We start from the raw sequence: 20,951 nt of genomic DNA, 5'->3' as shown, positions 1-20,951 counted from the left end.
GAGGGAAGTGGTCAGAGGGCATGGTGGGGGTGGGACAACGGTTGGACTTGATGGTTTTAGAGTTCCTTTCCAAACTTTGTGGTAAATACAATATTGATATTATTATAAGCCTTCATTTTCAGGTTAAAAAGATGCCCATTTTTTTACAAAACTCAGGCAGTTATGAGAAATAGCTATTGTCCATAAGTATTACAGGAAGCACAAATCTGCCTTTTTGGTAGAGACCTACCTTGAATGTTCTTTGTTATATGGGCAGAAAAAAAAAAAAAAAAAAAAAAAAGACAGGGAAAATATGAAAAAGGATATGAGATACTGAATCTCCTTTGTAGAGAGGCACGAGGCTCTGTGACACAGATCAGGCTGGCTGGAGCAGGACAGAACAAAGCAGCATGATGTCCACATGTGGCGATAGTAAGAGATTTTGCATGCAAAAGTGAAGGAAAATGACTGCAGTCAGGCTTGATCCCCAGAGAGCATGAGCTTCTCTACTGCAATTTTCCATTGAAAGAGACCTGAAAAGTGGAAAGGAACAAATCAACCAAAGGGAGAAGGGATGTGGTATTCCTACAGACAAGAGGTACTGGGATGACCTCCAAGAGGAGACCCAGCCTGTTACAAGAGTCAGTAACATGGCTGATAGAAACTGGGGAAGACCAACCTTCACTGGCCAATGGCTGTGTGAAGAAAAAACAAATTCCACGCAGAGTAAATGGGTCTTCAGCAGAAGCAGTCACTGTGGGGGTGCTGGGCTCCTTCTGCAGGCATCGCTGCTGTAACTCACTGCATTATTCTTGTTCAAACAGCTCTGCTCAGACCTTGCAGTGAGTCACTCCAGCATATTTAGGTCCTTACATAACCAATGCCAAAAGGCAAAAGGTGTTACAGCACTGCTATGCCAACACAAATGCCTAGGGACCAAACTTACACTCGAGAAAATGAGTAAGCACCCACTCCAGTACAGACTGAGAGCATCTCTCAGGTATCACCAGCACTGTATGTTGCAACTGGGATGAGCTAGTGCTCTGCCTCTGGTGGCAGAAGTCTTACCAGCAGGTGAGGCAAGGTTGAAAAATGAATCAGGGCCATTTGTACACTAGCAGTGCAAATGTTGCTTCATGGAGTTAAGCATATCGCTACGGTGAGTCATTGGTTTGTGTTTAAGCATCAGAGGTGAAGTGTTCAGTCAACGTCACAGGATCCTTGTAGACCCCAGAGATACAGGTGAGCATCATTGCAGTCCACCTACATAGAGAAACTGAAGAGGGTCTTTGTAGATACAACTTGAAACCAAACATTGACATGCATATTATCCTCAAGTCACTCAATCATCTTCTCTCCCATGGGATTACAGTACTCTGTAGATTTATGCTGTATGGTAAACGTGAAGTGGCCTTAATAGGAAGTTCCATGTTCTCCATTCTCTGCGTCTCACTTGGCTGCCCAAACCAGCAGCTGCCTCATAGCTGCCCCCTCCAACAAGGGAAACTCCCCTTATTGCAGGTTCAGTCCCCAGGAAACAGAATGACACTCTTGCCTTGCAGATACATACCACACCCAGCACTTACTTCTAATGAGCCTGGTAACCACTTCAAAGCAGCTCTGCCCTGAGTAATGCTAATTCCTGAGAGGGTTAAATCAACACTTCCTAAGTAACAGCACCTAGCAAACCCAAAGAAGGTATCTGTGCTGAGCATGTCTCGACTGTCCCACCCAGGGCAGACGAAAAGGACAGAAGGACAGGAGATTCCAGTGCTTGGGGTGATATAGATGATGCCAGAAGTGATGTGACACCGTATGTTTCAGGTAAGTGAAAGAAAGCTGTGAACCTGTCAGTCTTAACTTAGAGAAGATTTTTTACCTCCTTGCTGGGGCTTGCATGTAAAGAGGTGCTGGACAGACTCTGTCCCATCTTCCTACAAATCCTTTTCATATCTGTGTTACTTTAGAGGGGCTAAAACAGAACTTGTAACTCACAAGCCAAAGTCAAATTACAGATGCAAGAGTTTAGAACAGCATCACTGCTTTACTGCTGAGACAGCAAGGAGCTCTGTTACCTCCAGGAGTGATTGTGTTTCTCCACCCTGTATTAAAACACACAAAGCAAAGACAGAATGCCAACATGTTTTGTCAACAAGGGTGAAAAGCTGCTCTTATCAAACCTCCCCTTGCCTCCAAGGACCTACTGATAGCACCAAGTCAACTCTTCAGTTCTCAGATTATCAAAGAGAAAATTCCTTTTTCCAAAGCCAGGCCCATTTCCTTCCTGCAGACAAACTACTGCCCTTCAAATGGCTCCTCTCCAAAACTATAGGTGTATTTCTAATTCCCCTCAAAGCACCCTGCTGGCCCCAGGCAGCATCCTCAGCCCTGCACAGACTGCTTTTCAGCTCTCAGACTTCAGCAGGTTTCGCTGAGCTGTCTGGTTAAAATAACATGCAGCCTATTCAAATGGACAAACCCAGAACCTTGTTTTGCTCTTCATTTGGTGGCTGACATATTTCCATGCTGGCTCTAATACAGGATTAAATCCCAGACACACGTGCAGTATGTCAGTGAATGGGGCTTGAAGGTGTCTTAGTTCTCCTTTCTACCATGGCTGGTTCACAATGGCTTGAAATTGGTGTTCTAACACAGATTTGCTGCAATAAATGCAAGAGCCAGTAAGCCAAGGCTTGAGTTAAAGGTCCAATAAAGCTAGCTGTCAGCAAAAGCAGTCGGTTACACTCTAAGAAATAGGTATGTACTAAGTAATAAATGTAGTTAAAAAAATGCATAAAAGTTGTTCATGCTGCAGCAAGGCGAATCGAGTTAATCATTCATCGAGCTTAAAGCAGGACAAGAGTTACAATGCTCAGCTACCAATAAAGCACAATAATTTCCTTGAAACACCATCCCTTAGTTCTTCAACTAATTTTCTATATCAGTACCATTGGTAGGTCAACAGAAGGACATGCTGCTGACTATCACTTCATTCCTGGATGATTGCAGTCCAAAAGTAGAACAAGGTTTCAAACTGTGTCCTGTCAGCTGTGGAATTGCCTCCAGTGCTGCAATGCAATGCTTCCTGGGGCTGGACAAGAAAGGAACATAAGCACAAAACCAGGGGGTTGGCTTCAGCTGCTAATTGATGCATCTCTTTATGATGCTGATTAAGTATGTCCAGGCAGGCTTTTAACAGTCTCTGTCTCCTGGGTAAGTTGTGCCAAGAGAGGGTAGGTTGGATATTAGGAACAATTTCTTCTCAAAAGAGTAATATTCATTGGCACAGGCTGCCCAAGGAGTGGTGGGATCAGCATCCTTCCCTGGAGGTGTTCCAGAGCCATGGAGATGTGGCACAGAGGGACGTGGTCAGTGGGCATGGTGGGGAAGGGGTTGGATGTGGTGATCTTAGGGGTCTTTTCCAACCTTCATGATTCTGTGATTCTGAAAGCAGAAAGTGAAATCCAGAATGTAAAGCAAAAGTTGATGGCAGCCAACCACAGGACCTCCCAGGTGGCAAGAAGCAATTGCAATGAACATCTGGGAAAGCTGTGCCTGATCTTAGGTCCATGAGATAAGAGGACAAAGGTTTCAAGGCAGAAAACTCTCAAGGCACCTCCTGCCTGTGATCAGCAGCATTCCTGTGTCTTTACAAATCAAGGCTATTTGGGGTGTAAAAAATGAATATCTCTGCCCCTGGTTGTCCAACCTGTAGCAATTGGAATTCATTAGAGCACTCATGGTGGGAGTGAGACAGAAGGTTTAGCAGAAGAGGTGGAAAACCTTTATAACCAGAAAACATCCCAAGGTGATGTTCAAACAATTTGGAGAGGCAAGTTCAAACCTCTCTAAATGGATTAGTGCCTGAATATCAGGGCACCCATCTCCTCCAGTCGGTGATCTAACCAAAATCTGATGCTACTGGAAGAGATTCATGTAGTTGCCATTGTAGGCAGAGAAATGCATAGGTGAGATAAAGAATCACAGACAGGCATTTCAGGGCCCAAAGCTATCTTCCAGCAGCATCTGGGTGCAGCTCTGACCCACTTGAGCATCTCCTACAGGTTATGTATGGGTGCTCTATGTCATCAATCCCATCCAATGAACCTCTCTCTCCTTCGCTGTTTTGGGAACCATAGTGCCAAACAGAGCACTGGGTCTGGGATTTTCACCTGAGTTTAAGCAATGCAGCACTGAATTTCACAATTCCTGACGTCTTCTACCAGACCAGTGACACAACCCACCAACAAAATGGGTAATTCACCCTATCTATACTACAAGCTCCATGAGCATCCCCTTGAAGAAGGCATCACAACATGGAGGTGTTGTTCCAACACTCTCCCACTCTCTGCTACCCCTAATCTAGAGATGGCAGATTTATCATGCTTCAGACAGTGGGGCACTCATCTTCCACAGTGTGAAAACATGCATGGAAGTTTGAAGTTTTTCACAAGGAAGAAAAGTTTCTATTTTCAATGTATGTATATATATTTCAATGTATTCAAACTATGTATAGGGTTGCAGCTTGAAAACTGGGCTGAAGCTTGAGGTTCTTAACTGCAAAGTGGAAGCCCTTCCCAAGGCCAGGATGTAGCAATCAGTGTTACAACTTGTACTTGACATCTTCCTTAAATCCCAGCTCCTAGGGCTCCGGTGTGATGTGAGTCTCAGTTATTTTCACAAAGATTAAAGTATTCTCCTAGCTGCTCCGCTTGAAAGCACGCTTCACACATGACATTTGTTGGCTCCACATCAAAAAAGCAATTAAAAAAGACCCACACTGACATTATTCTATACAGCCAAACATTTAAGTCAGTGTTATACTGAAGTAATTTTCATACAGATGTGCGATCTGTTTCTCAGCTTAGTGGAAAGTATTCAACTCACACCTCTAAGGGTACAACCAATAAAGCAGTAGCTGAGCTGTGTGTTTCTTTTGCATTTTTCTTTATCCAAATACAGAATTTCTTTTCTTTTTTCCAATTTCCTTTCCTCAAGGTTCATCCCTGTATAGGATGCAGTAATAATCCCAGCTGCCCCCATTGCAACCCTCCAGCTCACCTCACAGAAGCCAAAACGATGCAAGTTTGCAAGAGCAACCACAGGTGTTGTTAAGGAGAGAGGAGAACAGAGGATGGTGCAAAGGAGTAGCAGCCCTGGTCACCTTCTTGGCCCCATTAGCAGCTCCAAGCAAAGCAAGGTGCATTTGGTGCAGCACACCTCTGCATGTATTGCAGGCAGTGTTCAGCCCCATGCATCCTGCCATGGCTGGTGTAAGAGAGACACGCTCCCACTGCAACCAACATGGATATTTCCTCTCTGTATTTTGGAAATTGATAAGTGTTTGCTAGGTGCCTGCCTCACACCTCTTACTTCAGGCTTTTACGCACTACTCAACACTCTGGGAAGAAGCAAACCCTCCAGGGGAGGAATCTGAGTGTGCAGCCATGTGTTTGTAAAGCATGCCCCTCTATCCAAGGGATTTCTGAAGCACCCGTCACACCCATCTCTGAGCATGCACCATCACATTCTGGATGCTCATGGCTTGAAGGCAGTCCTGCAAGATGAACAGCTGCAACACCTCTGTTTACAGGTTTAACAACTGTATCCAAGCACACAGGAGCAACAGGAATGCAATCGGGAGGTCATTTGGGTAGAAAGAATGAAAGACAGACAAGACTGGAGCAGCAGCACACTGAACAACCCAACTCCCTCACATCTCTGAGGGGTGGGAGAGCCTTCCAGGTCTCTGTGCTGCAGGGATTCAGGGTGATTCCTTCCCACAGGCAGTGCAAGGTGCTCAACCCATCCCTGAGACTCACCTTCAAGGTGCTTTTGAACTGCCACATCAGATGCCTCCATTCCTCTCTACAGGGGACTTTGCACAGCTCCATACAAACGCTCAGTGAAGGGCAGATCACCACCAAACTGGTTTGTTATTTATGCTGGTTTTTGTTGTTGTTGTTGTTGTTGTTGTTTGTTTGTTTGCAAATTCCTTCACCCCTGTATTAACTAATGGTAAGAGAATAAGTGAAGGAGACCTCTGGCTGGACCTGAAGGGCCATTTGTGCATCTTTCTGAGCATTTGGAACAGCCACAGAAAATGATTTTCTCTGCTAGGAGTGAGTATGCTACAATTTCTGTGTGCCTTTGTCTTGAGTGTGTTGGTGAAGGGCATGGGGAGCTGCATTTAGAGCTCAGGTCTGTGCATTTTCACATCTCTGCATCCAACTCCTCAAACATGTGTTCAAATATTCCTGTTCCCTACACATACGTGGCAGCAGCTCCAGGAGTGAGCCAACAGCCCAACCAACAGCCATCCTCACACAAGGCCTACGTCCCTCAGTTGTTGCTTTAGCAGCTGGGAAAAAAGGAAACTTCTTCTCCAAACAAACCATTCAGGCTGGCTAAAGCATCATACGTTCCCCTCAGTAAGGCAGCAGCTTCCCATTGGAAGCATCCATGGGGGAAATGTGTCTGCTTCTCATCTGCAGCTCCAACAGCATGAGGAAGATGACGACAGTGTTGGGTATGCAGTGATAAATCCATACCTACTCTCAGGCTGTAAGTCTGTCAAGGGCTGCTTTGTGGTCACCTTTCCCAAGAAACTGGCAGGGTGACAGCTCAGGGTCTGCAGATGCTCCTTGAAATGCCCTCCTGCAGCCACAGTGGTTTTGGGGGACAGTTTGCTTCAGGGAGGGCTCCCACACACAGCATGAATGGAGCCTGGCTCCATCCAAAATCCATCCCAGCAGACTGAGTGCCTACAAGCCCTCCCGCTGGGTTTTTCAACACAGAGAGCATGTCTTCAGCACTGTGCTGCAGAAACTTCCTGCTGTGACCAAACCATCATTGTGACCCTATAAAAATAACAGTATTTCAGAGAAGCTCCTAGGACAGCCACATTGAGGACTTCACGGAGCAGTGGGACGTGAGCTGCTCATCCCTGCTGGGCTGTGGGGTGAGAATCTGCCTTGTGGGGTGGGTGTCATGTCCAATATGGACATGGCCACAGCAACACATCATTTCATTGTGTACCCATATACATGAGTTGACACTGAGCTGCCCTCTCCTGCTGCTTCACTTTCCATTACTGCTCTGTGTTTCCTCTCTTCGCATCTTTCACCCATCCTTTTTCCTGACCCAGTGTCCTCTTTTCACCTTCAATCTAAAAGTGTGTCAGCTATACCAAAATAGGAGAACAAACAGAGCAACAGGAAAAGGGTGAAATTAAACATGGAATTAAGGTAGAAAGCTGGATGATGCAGAAGGCGGAAGGAGAAGCCGAGCAGAAGCACAGTGGTAAGATGGAGGCAGGCAAGGATGTGCAGAGATGTGCAGAACAGTGAGGTCTGAAAGTTTCCTACAGGTGAAAGCAGCCTGGAGAGCACAGCTGCAGCCTGTAACCACAGGCAGGGGTTTTTAGCAGAGCAGTTCCCCTGTTTACTCACACTCTTCAGCCCCACTGACCCAGACTGGCTGATCCCTTCTGTGTTCAGTTTCCATGTGCTTTATCAGTCACTGATTTTGCTGGTCTCCTTTGCATCCTGTCCCTTCCAAGCATTTTGGCCAGGCTTCCCCTCTGCTGACATGTCAGGAGTGTGAGGTCTCAGCCACTTCAGGTCTATCAGTCGTTTCAACACCATCTCCTAGCAAGCTTCCCTTAGGGATGCAGTGACAGTGGAGATAGAGTTGAACTGCTCAGAATCAATCAGGAGAAATGTTCAAGGACATTTTGAGCCGAGCACTGTGTCCCATAGAATCACAGAATCCAAGGTTGGAGAAGTCCTCCAAGATCATCCAGCCCAACCACCCACCTACCACCAGTATTTCCCACTAAACCATGTCCCTTAGAACCACGTCTAAACGTTTCTTAGGGACAGTGACTCAACGACCTCCCTAAGACCTTGGTGGTAGGTCTTAGCCCTGTGGAGGGCTGAGGCATGAGCTGCAGAGCATCTCTGTTCAACAACTCATAGCTTAGAGGTGGTAGAACCATTCCTACCTGACATTAACCCATTGTGGGCGGAGAATGAAAGTCCTTTGGTGGCCAAAGAAATAATGCATTTAAACTAAGCCTCCAGCCCTTTGCTTAGCCTGTCCATTAAGGACGTGGCTTAGAGGGCATGGTGACGATGGATTAGCAGTTGGACTTGCTGATCTTAGTGGTCCTTTCCAACCTTAACAATCCTATGACACACGTGCACATCACCTCTCCATCTCTGCTCCACCTGGAGCAGAACCTGCCTCTCGCCACTCAGGCAGCGTCACCTGGGAGCAGAGCACTTAGCTAATTAGCCTGGCATGCACGCGGCGGCATCGTGGGAATGTTTGGAGCCAGGGCTGGTCCCAGCACCAGGGTGCCGATGGGAGATGGGGCCCCACCCTTCGGACCGGGATAATATTTTTCTAATGCCTTGCAGTGGTTGGCTTTTGTTTTGCTGAGTTGTTGCTATGCACCTGAGGCTCCGCGAGGGAAGTCGGTTCTCCAGAGGAAACAACACTGGCAAAAAAGTCACCACATCATTGTCCTGGCTGCTTTCTGTGTCATGGAGAAACACATGAATCTGCACTTGTTTATCGGGAGGCACAAGGGCAGGATTTTGCTGGCTATCCGCAGAGGTGATTTGTCTGCTGGACCTGCGAGCCTCGGTGGCAGCAGTTAGCCCTAAAAACAAAACCAGGAAGAGACTAAGTGTTCCCATACAACTCCGAGCACAATCAGCAACCCTCCTCGAAAGAGCCTTTAAAGCGAGAAGTGGGAGAGGGAGGGAAAAAACAATTAGCAGCAGGGACTTTATTAAAAAAAAAAAAAAAAAGACAATTCTTCCATTAATCAGACCCTTATCAGCAGCAAGGTGATATAAAGCCAGGGTTTAATTGGAACTGAGAAAATGTGTTTGTGCTGGTGTGCAGAGCCTTGTCTATGTGGCCAGGAATGTGGCCTGCATCCTGTTTTCTTTACTGATGGGGGAGGAATCCGCTCTGCGATTCCTTGAAAGGCTGCAGCGTGTTTTCTACCAGCTCCATGCTGCGCTTGTGAATTCATCCCTGCTTCTTAGCATCCTGGAGAGCAGCTTTGTGCTCAGAGGGATCCTAAAAAACACCAGCTTTGTTTTGCAGGAAAAGAGACACCGCTCCATGGACATCAACAGGTGCTCTTGGCTCCTGCTGGTCCTTCTCGATTCATCTGATTCTGCTGGTATCTGTGGATCAATGGATAATTCCTGAAGCACCATGCAGGGCAGGACCTGACAGTCTCTCTGCTCCTATTGTCCCATCAGGTTCCTTTGAAAGGCACTTGTTCATTGCCTTCTTTGTGGTAAAGAATTTAAACTAAAAGAGGTTTAAAGCTAAGTTTGGTTAATGGCTTTAAGCTAAAAGAGCAGAGATTTGGCTTAGATGTGGGGAGGAAGTTCTTCACTGTGAGGGCAATGAGGCTCTGCCACTCTGCTGCTCAGAGCTGTGGATGCCCCATCCCTGGAGGTGCCCTCAGCCATGGATGGGCCCCGGGCAGCCCAACTTGGTGGGGGGCACCCAGCCCATGGCAGGGGGTCAGGCTGGAAGGGCTTTGAGATCCCTTCCGACTCAACCATTCTGTGGTTTGTGATCTTCAAGGACCCTTCCAACCCAACTCAAGCCACTCTAAGGTTCTTCAGTTTTTAAGATCCCTTCCAACCCATCCATTCTGTGGTTTTACCATTCTACATTTCTATGATTCTACAGTTCTATAAATCCTCAAGGATAGCATTCAACCATTGTCAGCTCCTCAGCTACATCCCCATTGCTAGGGAATGTCTTAGTGATTTTTTCCAGGACTTCCCTCTCTGCCCAGGGTGGTTTCTGCTGCTTTACATCCATGCTATTTTAGCACAGCACTGGACTGTCTTGTCCTGTGCTGCTCCCATCATCACTGGAGTCTCCAGTGAACCTTCACCCTGCTTAAATACCATGACACAAAATAGCAGGCAATCTATAACACTGCAATACATAAAATCTATGAACACATTTTCTCTGCTTCCCAGCCCCAACCTCTCACAGGCATAAACACAGTCATGGTTCCATCCTGCTTTCTGTCAGTGCAGTTACTGTAGGAACAAACAGCCTTCCCCCGAATTCAACAGCCTTCCCTGCACCAAAGCTCTGGTTGGCTTGGAGGGACATTTCACCCTCCCAGTCCTTGGCCACACAACTATGATGTTTGGCTTTTGTAGGCAGGAGTGGGAATGCGACCCAAAAACAAGTTTGAAGAAGTGTGACAAATTCACCCAGCACTGCAGCCCAGCATAATTAAGCAGCATTCTTATTCACGTCATCTCCTGGCTCTGGCATCGTTTTTATTATAGTCATTATGAAGACAGATATTACTTTTGGATTGACTCACTTGATGGGTTGATCAGCACTTTATTGTAGCCTCCAGTTATAGCACTTTTTATGGCATCCAGAAGAACTTAACCATTAGCACACTATTAGGAAGCACACTGGCAGCTGATTAAGTTGCTGAAGGTCAAAGACATTTTTCTTAATTGCTCCATGTGTGCTCTCTCCTCCTCCCCCTCCAACGGAGCTGGAGGGAGATCATTTTGTTTTAATAATAAAGTCACAAAGGCATACTTCGTATTTGCCATCAAATCTCCAGGGAGAGGGTTATTCACCATTTAAGATCTTGTCTAAACTGTTATGGTCTTGCTGCTGAAATGAAGTCTTGGAGGTTTTCAAGACATGTATTGTGATCTAAAAAAAAAAAAGATCTAAAAAAAAGAAGTCATCAGGGTGACTGATGGAACTGATTAACACATATCGCAAATAATGTTGTATTAGGGTGATAAAAAATGAATGCATGGATATGCTGAAGGCAGGGAAGGCATTATGATATCCAGCCTACAGCTCCCAGGTAAATCTCCAGGAAACTCTGTCAAAGCTGAGATAGCCTGGAATTCCTAAAAGACGTTTTGATCAGCCTTGCCATTCTTTCCTTTGGAATGCAGCACTTCTGGTGTTCTCCCGTTGATTCACAAAGGCAGCTCAGCAAGGTGTTCATATCCTGTCTCCCAGACCTCACCAGCCACACGCTGAGCTCTACTTTCAACATGTTCCAGGTGCACTACAGGAATGACAGCTTCCAGCAGAGACACTTCAGCAGACACGATGGGATGCTTCTCACCTCTTGCAAATACAGGCATGAGCCTGTATTTGTTACCCGGCACAGCTAACAACTGTAGCTCTGAACTGTGTGATTACTTAATCTGATGTGTCCAATTTCATTTTCTTCTTCAGCCTCTTCCTTCTCCCAAGACTCCAGGTCTCACCTGAAATGAGAAACTAAAACCACCGAAAGTCATATCTTTGGCAAACTCCACCTCGTTGAACCTGGCAGCCTCCCACATTTCACTCTCAGCCAGACGTTCAGCTGCTCATGGAGCTTCATCTTTCAGCTCCAGACTTGTCTGACCCAACTAAGGTCACTGAGCCCGAGAAACACCTTCCTTGTCTTCTGAGTTGGATTTCTACCAGCTCAATGCATCCACCAAGGTTTAGCCTAGCACAAGAGCCAGTCAGTGGCCAATGAGGGATGAGGAGTGCAGGTTTGCCATTGCAGGTTGTTAGATTGACCTGGTGGCCTTAGGAAACTCCTCCATCAGGGGAGCTCAGTGAAACCTTCTCCTTTGCAGGACAAGCTGGTGGAGCAGTGCTGTGCAGAGGAGCAGTTTCCTTTGGACAAGGGAGTGGCTGTAAGGTTGCCTCAAAGGTCTTACAGAAGTTATGTGGGGAGAGGCACCCAATTACTCATCAGTGAGCAGGTGTGAGGCTGAGGAAAGGATTTCAAAAAGGATGAGGCAGCAAAATGCTCCTGTTGAGTGTCAGAGGAACGTGCAGCAGATGGAAGCATGCTTAACACAACGGTTTTGTGCCTCTCCACCTCCTGCTTCCCAACCCAATTCCCTCCTAGAGTTTGTGAGGAAGAGTTAAACTTTGGATCTTCCCTGTTTCCTGGATAAGACCAGACATGGCAATGGAGAGAGCTGGAGGAAGAGCTGAGAGTGTCAGGGCAAAAGGCTTGAACATGGAAAGCCAAGGGCTTGAAACCCCACATGAGGGATCCCTTTCAACCCTAAGCCTGAACTGACCCCCAGAAAGGTGCTGGATGCAGCTGACCACAGAACTGCCCTGGGGCAGAAGGCATTGGTTATGGAGCTGGCATCCACTGTGCATCTGGCTGTTCCTCACTCCAGTCTACTCAAGACCACCCATCAATCAACAGCCTTCACACCCAAGAATACTGGTGTGAGAGAGAAGATTTGGGAACTTTAAACACAGCACTGGGCTAAGACTGCCCAGCAGCGTGTCATGTTCTATCTCAATCTGAAGGGTGTGAGCCACACCACAAGGATGTGCCATGGCCATGGCCAAGCCAGCTGGAAATCCTGAATGCTGCTCTCAGTGGAGGATGATGCAGAGGAACCCCTGTTTCATTTAACTAAATTATCCTGAGCTTGACATTACAGCACACAGGAGATGTTCCACAGGCAGAAGACCTCCTGCAGAATACCTGCCTTGGTGCATTGCAGCCTTGCCTGTAGTCGCTTCTACAACAGATCAAATTGTAAAGATGGAGGCCCAGCTGCTGGGAGATCCATACTGCTGGGCAGCCCCCGTGAAGCCATCGGCCAGATGTGCTGAAACCAAACACAGGGTAACTAGCTGCTGACCCATAGGAAAGAGTCACCCATCACTCATTTTTTCAGTGTCCCTTGTCCAAGTGACCTACTCTAGGTCTTACTTCATAAGGCTTCTCTACAGAGAGATCCAAAGCAGAACAAAATTATAAATTGCCAGGCAGGGAAAGCTTTTAGCAGAGTAGATCTCGTGTGTGGATGGATGGCTTCTTCTTTCCATGTAGGCATTGACTGGCCAAGACATGGAACAGGCACTCACCGAAATGCACTTCACTCAAAGCATCTTTCCGTGCATGTGTCAACACATCTTCTCCTGAGCAAAACCAAATGGTTCAACAAATGTGAGATGCAGACAAATTTGAAAAAGTACTGCCTACCCTAATGAGGACAGAACAGCTCTGCAGTGTAAAAGGAACAGATCATTGTAAAAGGGCTCTTCTTTAGGAACTCCTGCTGCAGAAAAAATGTGAGGTCCATGCAGGGCACCAGGATTCTCCTTTTATGGGAATTGTCAAATGAATGAAGAACTGCTGAACTGAAAAGTTGTTTTGTCGAAAAGATGCCCCGTCCCTTACATGTAGAACTGGCTTTGGAAGTTGCCTGCTTTCTGGATTTTCCTCTCTCTTGTTATTGGCTGTTATGTATGAAAACTGATAAAATATATCTCCTTCCATCCACTTCAGCTGATCTTCATCATCGAATTCAATAATCTCAGAATGAACAGTCCTCTCTTCTCCCTTTACATCCTAATTAAGATGCTCTCAAATGTCTCCCTTCTCTCCTGTCCTTGGGTGATGCTTAATTAGCTCTTTTAATTAAAACCATACCCGAAGGACAGGGCTCTGTACAGATGTTGGCACTGGTACAGGCAATGCCATGGGGTTGCTGCCAGGCTGCAGTGGTCCCTTGGCACTTGGTGGGACACATGAGGGGCTCACGTAAGATGCAAGTGAGGAGCTTTGCTGAGGTTCTGTGCTCAGGGAATTGAGGTACTCCTCTGGATGCTTGGCCTGTGGTGCCTTTGTCCTGCTTTTTTCCTTCTGGGAAACTCACGTGTTCTCCATCATTCAGCCCCACATGGGTTTTTATTTTTATTTTTCTCTATTTATTGATCTTAAGCAGAAAAAATAGAAAAAATAACCTCGGATAGCTTGGTCCAAAATTTCTCACTCCTTTCTTCTAGCCCACACCCTGCATCAGGGCTGCAGAGAGCATCCCATGGGCTCCTCTCCAGCAAAGGCAATGCTCCACAAGTGCTGTTTCCCTGGCAGATGGGATGGTTTCATCCTCTATGAGCAGGGAAAGGCAACTGCTTCCAGGCTGACTAAGGTCATATTTCTCCTGTGACTTAAAGAAAGACAAATAAAAGGCTGGGCCCAAGGCTGGGCAATAGACATTCCAAATGATGAGAAATCTTTCCTGGGAAATGAATGAGTGTCCAGCAGCCCTCAGCTTCCTCATTCACACCACCTGGACTCAGCCCAACCAGGTCACTCTGGAAATTACTCCGAACACACACCTTAGATTTTATACACAGGGAACTGAAGCCCATTGCCAGGCACCTTTTTGTCATAAAATCATTTAAAAAAATCCGAAAAAATCTGATTTTTGCACATTGTAACACCAGGTCGTAGGGTTGAGTTTGGCTGTAGCTCAGCCAAGGAATTTGGGCAGTAGGAAAGGGCAGGGCTGTTGCTCCCCAAACTTTCAATCCCAGAAAGGCATAGAAACCCACAACGAACTTAGAGCTGCTGGGCATGCAGCAAGCACAATGCTGGCTGTTATGATAACTTTTCTTTATTTCCTTCTCACAGCTGCACCATGAAATTCACTGAGTTAACTACACCAGAGTAATCTATGACGTGGTCTTCAGGCACAGCTTTAATGGGATCAGGGCCTTTTAACCGTACTTGGAAAAAAAAAAAAAGAACTGAGAAAACAAAGGATTGAGGGAAAAATAAAACAAATCCCAAACTCAGATCTCAAAGTTGATGGGGCTGCAGAGGGGGTGGGACTGCTTTGTCCCTGCAGTGCTAACAGCCGCAGTTGGACCTGCTGAGATGATCTGCAACAAAGTGCTCATCCATGAGAGAACATTAACAGGACACACAGAGCAGGGATTCAAGCTGTGCTCAGCACTGCATCCCCATTCCTACCCAGCTCCTCTGTCCCATTCACTGCCACAGTGCTTTTGTCCCGCTGCCTTCTTGCTCTTCTCCACCCATCACCACCCCAACAAAATAATAGGAGAAAAAAAAGGGCATCGATTTTTGCCATTATTTATTACAAATTAAATCTTTTTTGCAAATTGCCATCTAAAAAACCAATAGATTTAAATAAATATACAGATGTCAGAACGCTACATACAGCATGTGTGCAGTCGGTCACACTAAAGATGAGACATCACACACACGAGGAGATATACATAGTATTTTACAGCAGTAGTTTTATTTTAAATTACGAGGCTCACATTAAACCATGTGCAAAGTTTCCTTTGGAACAAACCCTTTCAGGATTTACTTATCTTTAATTTATATATATTTTTTTTTCCCAAATGACTCAAACCTTCAGAAGGTCAAATAGAAAAAAAAAAAAAAAGTTTTCCTGCAGTTTTGGGGACCAAAATGATCGGTCGGTTGTTTCATTGACATTACAATCAATCGGTCTCACCTTTGCTCTGCTCTCTAAGGCTTAAAGCAAAATCAAGGAAGTATTTTGTATGCCTGATGGGACTACACTTGAGACAACCACAGGTTTTGGTCCACCACCAATCTCAAGCAATCTTTTTCAATGCTCATGTGTAATGCTGGACCGGGCAGCAAGGGGGACCCGACAGCAGTAATTTACCTGCACTAACCAGACAACAGCCACAGCCACAATTTATAACAGAAGTTCAATCTGCCCAAGCAAGCAAAAGTGCATCTGCAATACAGCCCCAGATCCTTGAGACTGTTTGCCTACAAGATGGGTTTCCAGCTCTTGGGCTCTGTGTTTTTCCCCAAATTATTCCTTCCTTCCTCTGAGCCAGCAGCACTGTGCAGCCCCTGGTGAAGCATCCATCATTTGTGTGGGTTTAAGTCCAACCCTTTCTCCTAAAACTGTGCAGACAGTGCTGTGCTCTCTTCCTGCTGATCCTTTCCTGCACGTTAATCCCACCTGGCTGCCCCTTGCCTAACTCATTCTCTATCCTGGTTACACTTACAGCGATGTGCAGCGATGTGCACACACTGCTTATTTATTATATAGGGTCCAACTCAGAAATCTGATCTAAGTGAAGCAGCAAGCAAGCCTTTGCGTGTCATTCTCCCACCACCCATCTTCTCTGCCCCTAACCCTTCACTTCAGGCAAAGCTGAGAGCAAGCTGGGGTATGGGGTGAAAAACTGAGGAACCCTACCCCTATGGGAGCGTGTCCCAAGCCAGGTTCCCAGCACTGACCCCATCCAGACCAGCAGCTTGGCTCTGATCGAGCCTCCCCAGGCTCCATGGGGTTCCATGTGTGGGGCTGCAGCCTGGCAGGGCCAGAAACTGCTGCAGAGATATAGCTGCACATGAGCATCTCACCCTGCTCTGCTCTGCATGGAGGCAGGAGCCATGCTTGGGTTTGAAGAGAGCTATCATCCACCTAAACAAGACCCAGAAGGCCCTCCAGTGATTTTCTCAGCCAAAGAATGCCACTGACCATTCAGATGGCTCTTGGGCTTTAAGATGATACATATATATATATATATATATATATATATATATATATATATATACACACACATGGAACTGTTTGACCACAGGAGTCTCATTCATATGCACATCGCACTGATAAGTGAAAAAAGTGCAACGCTGGGCCCAGAAGCAGCTTATCCCCATCTACAGCAGCCAGACCATGTCAGGGAGGGCCAAGCGGACCCACGCTCAGACACGGTCCAAGGGCAGAGCAGACCAGTGATGCAGGCACTCGATGCTGCCATGTCTGGACGGCACGTGGCTGTTTGGGTTTTGTTGGTGATTCAACCACCTGCAGCAGCTGAGTGTCTGCCTTGGGCTCCAGTGCGGAGTGAAGCAAGTGCTCTACCAGCAAGACCCTTGCCTGATCCAAAAAGGCACAATTCAGCTCCACGACACGTCTATGACTGTATAGAGAGACACTGATTTCCCTTTATAACAGTCTCTGGAGTGCATGCAGTACTCGTTCACGCAATGGGAGCATGGAGACTTCCACTTCTTCCCCCCTCCACTCATGGCCTTTCCTTCAGCTCTAACTACCAACAGCGGAGTTAGCGGCACCCACGGAACTCCAGATTCTTCTGGCAAACTTGATTTGCGCCTGCTCCTTATCTCTTCTTCTTCCAAATGTTCTTCTTCCAAGGCAAAACTGCTGGTGGAGCACTCCGCTGAGCACGGTGCTGCTGCTTGCCAAACTGCAGGCGGGAGACAGCAAGGTCCCTGCAACCAGGAGACACAAAATGTTCACTCATCAATCCATCTTCCTACTCAGCAATAGCCTACAGTATGCCATTTACCTATTGGCAGTAGCCTATACTATGTCATTTACCTATTGGCAGTAGCATATATTGTGCCATTTACCAACCAGTCACCGCTTTGGCTCTTGTTTTGTTGTTGGGTTGTTTGTTATTAGTGTCATTTTTGGTGCCTTGGGTTTGGTCAATAGCTTTTGGGTTGATGCTTTTGTTTTGTTTTCTTGTAGTTTTCTTTTTTCAGGCAGAAGAAGGGGTGGAAGAGTAGAAATCCCTAGCTGCAGCTGTAATAAGTTACAGCACTGATCCACCTGGTTGGGATGATACAACTTCCCCACATCTGTCTTTCAGAAACTGCTCCCCTTGGATCTGATTTAACTGCCACCAACGGACCAGTTCTCTCTCAATTTGCAGGCACCTTTTGACTTGTTTAGATTTCTGGAAGCTCTTCCAGCACTGAGTTCCACAGTTCAGTGATGGGATGTTAGAAGAGAGATCTCTTTTGATCCAAAGCTGCCCCCCAGTCTGTCCTTTTCCTATGGGATGACATCTCTTTCCTTCTTACACAATCACCCTTTTTCCCACCCCATATCAGAAGAACTTCCCCACCAAAAATTATATTATGTAATGTTGCTTTAGTACTGGAAAATCCCTGGTTCCCTCAGCTGTTAGCCTTCAGTTCAACACAGCAGAAATTGCTCAGTTGAGTTATTAAAAGGAGGCAAGCCAGCAACCCAAGCAGCAACTACTGAGGTCACAACCCCAAATTTTTACATTGCTTACAAGGGAAGTTCACATCGAATCACAAAATCATAGAGGTTGGAAAGGGCCTCTGGAGATCATCAAGTCCAACCCCAAGTTCAGAGTGGGTTTCAGTGGCACACTCACCTGAGGGCTCTCAACAGGCTGTGCTGGGAAGGCTTCACATCGCTGCTCTGTGGAGCCTTTGTCGATGCTCCAGAGCTCGTTGGGAGCCTCAGGTTCTGGAGGTACCTGATGAGCAAGGAGAGGTGCATGAGCCACCTGCATGCAGGCACCAGGGGAACGCTGCTCTAACATCACTGGGGGCAGACTAAGTTCAGTGCACGATTTGAAGGGTTAATTGCAGCTATTTTAAAGTTATCTATGCCTCACTTCTACTGCTGTCCTCTTGCCTCACTCAATTCATAGTCAACTTAACGATGGGAGGTTTTGACTATTGCTTTGATAAGAAACTAATTACATCTGTACAATAACTTCTCCCCTCATCTCCCCAGAATGTACACAGTCCTCTATACCTCTGCCTAAAGTGAGACAACAGAGTGCCCTATATAAGCTCCCAGCACCCGGGAGATGCCAGCATCCCGAAGCAACCCCCAGCCTCCACTTCCCTCTCCCTGAAGCACCCAGGGGAGCATCCCCAGCCCCTCCAGCTCACCTGGGCTCCTCCTGGCAGAAGTTGGCACAGATGCTATCTCTGGAGCGCGAGCACTCGCACCTGCCAGGCGATCTCTTGCGCCGTCGTGGCGGGCTGCCCAGGCCATAGGGAGCAGTGTGCCTGTTGGAAAGAGGAGCAATCAGTGCTGCTGCTCGCTTGTTATCAGCCAGCAGGTTTATAACACAGCCTTGGGAGGCAGCCAAGCCAGCGCCATGATAATAAAAGACTCATCTATAGACATAAGGTGAAAAGGCCACCGATAATTCCAAGCCTTTAAACTCCAGCTCCTCTCCCACCTACTGTTTACTCTGCCCCTCCCAGGGAGATGGCCGTGCCAGCCCTCCCAGTCGCATTTTCTCTCCTTGCACCCATGCAAGGGCTGCTGCACGGGCTGGGCTCACCAGCCACCAGCACATGGAATGTGCAATGCATAGGACATAGTACAGATCCCAGCCATTGTAATGCATGGGACATAGTACGGATGAAGACACCTCAGGGCCATAACAGGTCTTCCTGATCACAGCATGCTTCCCGAGCTCTTAGCGTGTGCACATTCCTGCTCCATCTCTGATCACAATCTCTCCTCCCAGAGGGTTTAGGATTGGCAGTGATTGAAACTATGCTCTGAGCAAGCAGCGAGTTGTAATTGCACGTTAGTGAGCATGATTTTAACCACACCTGAGTACATGTGTTTTGCTACAGAGCGATGGCCATTGGTCTGAAACTGCACGGAGAGCTGCTTTAGCATTCTTGAGGGCAGGACTTGGCAGCCACGGGACGTTAGTGCCAACCCACCACTGTCTCATTAACAATGCTGGCAACCAGCAGGCAGTTACAGTTTGCAAGAGGGTAATGTAACTTATCTGGCTTGCAGCTATAACATCTTGCTATTGCTTTTGTCTTGCAGAAGTACAAATCTCAAATAAAGATAAACCGTGGGGAGGCAGCACCGTGAGCTTTCATCCCCCTCCCTTTGGGTTATGCTGGAACCCCCGAGCAAAGCACAGCCTGTGTTCTAGCAGCTGCAAAGGGCTGAACTCTCAATGCTCTGTGGTGCAGGTGCTGCATGAACCTCCTTTCTCACCTCCCTCTAACTCCCCCCCATCCTGGATAAGAAAGGCAACGAGTTACCCAGAACCACCCCCCAAAAAAAACCTACACTCACCCAGGTGTGTTGACCCAGATGATATCCAGGTGACAGAAGTAGATGCACTCCTTATCCAGCCAGCTGTTGCAGGAGCACCGCTTGGCTCTCAGGTGCGCGGCCGCGCCGAGGTGGGACTGCAGGGGAGGCTGCCCCATACCTGCAGCAGAAGGAGAAGGGATGAGTTGCAGGTTGGGTTCGGAGCACCGGAGCACATTCCGGCGAGCGCTGCGGTGATTCCAGAGCAGAGAGGTGCAGCCTGGCAGAAACTGCCCCGCAGTGCCCCCTACTCCCAACCCCCTGCTGTACCCCCAGCCCCAAAGCCCCGGGGCTCACCGTCTTCCAGGAGGACGCAGAGGGCGAGCGCCAGCAGCACAGCACCGGCAGGATGGCTGGGCATGGCTGCGGAGAGAGCTGGAAGGTTTCGATTTGGGAGTTTTTTTTTTTCTATGATTCTTTTTCCCCCTTCTATTTTTTTTCCCCCTTCCTCTCTTCTCCGTGCACCGTTTCAGCCGAAGCCGCAGCGATGATCTGAAGGCAGCGGGCCCCTGGCAGGTGCTTTATAGCCCCGCTCCGCCGCGTGACGGCCACGCTCCGCCCCGCAGCGTGGAGCCCCGCGGGGGAAACATCGGGGCTCGGGCACGCGTGGAGGGGAAGGAGGCGGCATCCCCTGGGTCCGCCCCACTGCGGGGAGGCCCCGTCCTGCAGCTCGGCTCCGGCCCTAAGCTTCGAACACGCGTGTGGTTCCCGTCCCGCACGGGGATGGTGCGGGGAGAAATTCCCCCCGCCGGGGATGCTCGGAGCGCGGGGCACTTGGGGCACGCTGCTGTGCGTGTGTGCAACTGGGTTGGTTTCCCGTAGGGGTTGGTGGGGATGAGTCCCGAGTCGGGATGGATCCCACGCGTGCTGCAGGTGGAGGCAGAAGCAGTTCGCGGGCGCTGCCGGCAGATGGAGCGGGAGCGGTGCCCGCAGAACGGTCTCCTACTGCCCTCCCATCCCACGCATGCGGCTGCCCGCGGGCTCCGCAGCTTCCCCGTAGGCTGACCCCGGGCTGCCGCAACCCTTCGGGCACGAGAAATTAAAATAGCCCCCAAAAGAATAATAAACAACTGGGAAACTGCCCTCGGAGGAGCCCCCTGGGGCACCGCGTGGGCCAGAAGCAGCTCCTGGCTGCACGGCCCTTGGGAATGGCGTGGGACTGGGACCTGCAAAAGCAGGTCAAGAGGCAAAAAGAAAAAAAACAAAACACGGACACAAACTGCTCCT

General features: G+C 47.9%; 1 protein-coding gene across 1 annotated transcript; it reads right to left on the bottom strand.

The window, feature by feature from the left end:
- Positions 1 to 16,409: 16,409 nt before the first annotated feature.
- Positions 16,410 to 20,306, bottom strand: EDN2 (endothelin 2). Its single transcript, XM_031595081.2, has 5 exons — positions 20,022 to 20,306; positions 19,707 to 19,845; positions 18,542 to 18,661; positions 18,013 to 18,117; positions 16,410 to 17,092 (listed from the first exon to the last, which is right to left on the bottom strand). The coding sequence occupies exons 1-5, from the start codon at positions 20,083 to 20,085 to the stop codon at positions 16,981 to 16,983; spliced, it is 540 nt and encodes a 179-aa protein (XP_031450941.2). The 5' UTR covers positions 20,086 to 20,306; the 3' UTR covers positions 16,410 to 16,980.
- Positions 20,307 to 20,951: the final 645 nt, after the last annotated feature.

Source organism: Phasianus colchicus, chromosome 24 (genome assembly GCF_987193195.1).
Source record: "Phasianus colchicus chromosome 24, bPhaCol1.hap1.1, whole genome shotgun sequence".
In the NCBI taxonomy this organism is placed as follows: domain Eukaryota; kingdom Metazoa; phylum Chordata; class Aves; order Galliformes; family Phasianidae; genus Phasianus; species Phasianus colchicus.
The sequence above is the reverse complement of the archived record's forward strand: the minus strand, read 5'-3'. Positions and strand labels throughout refer to the sequence as shown.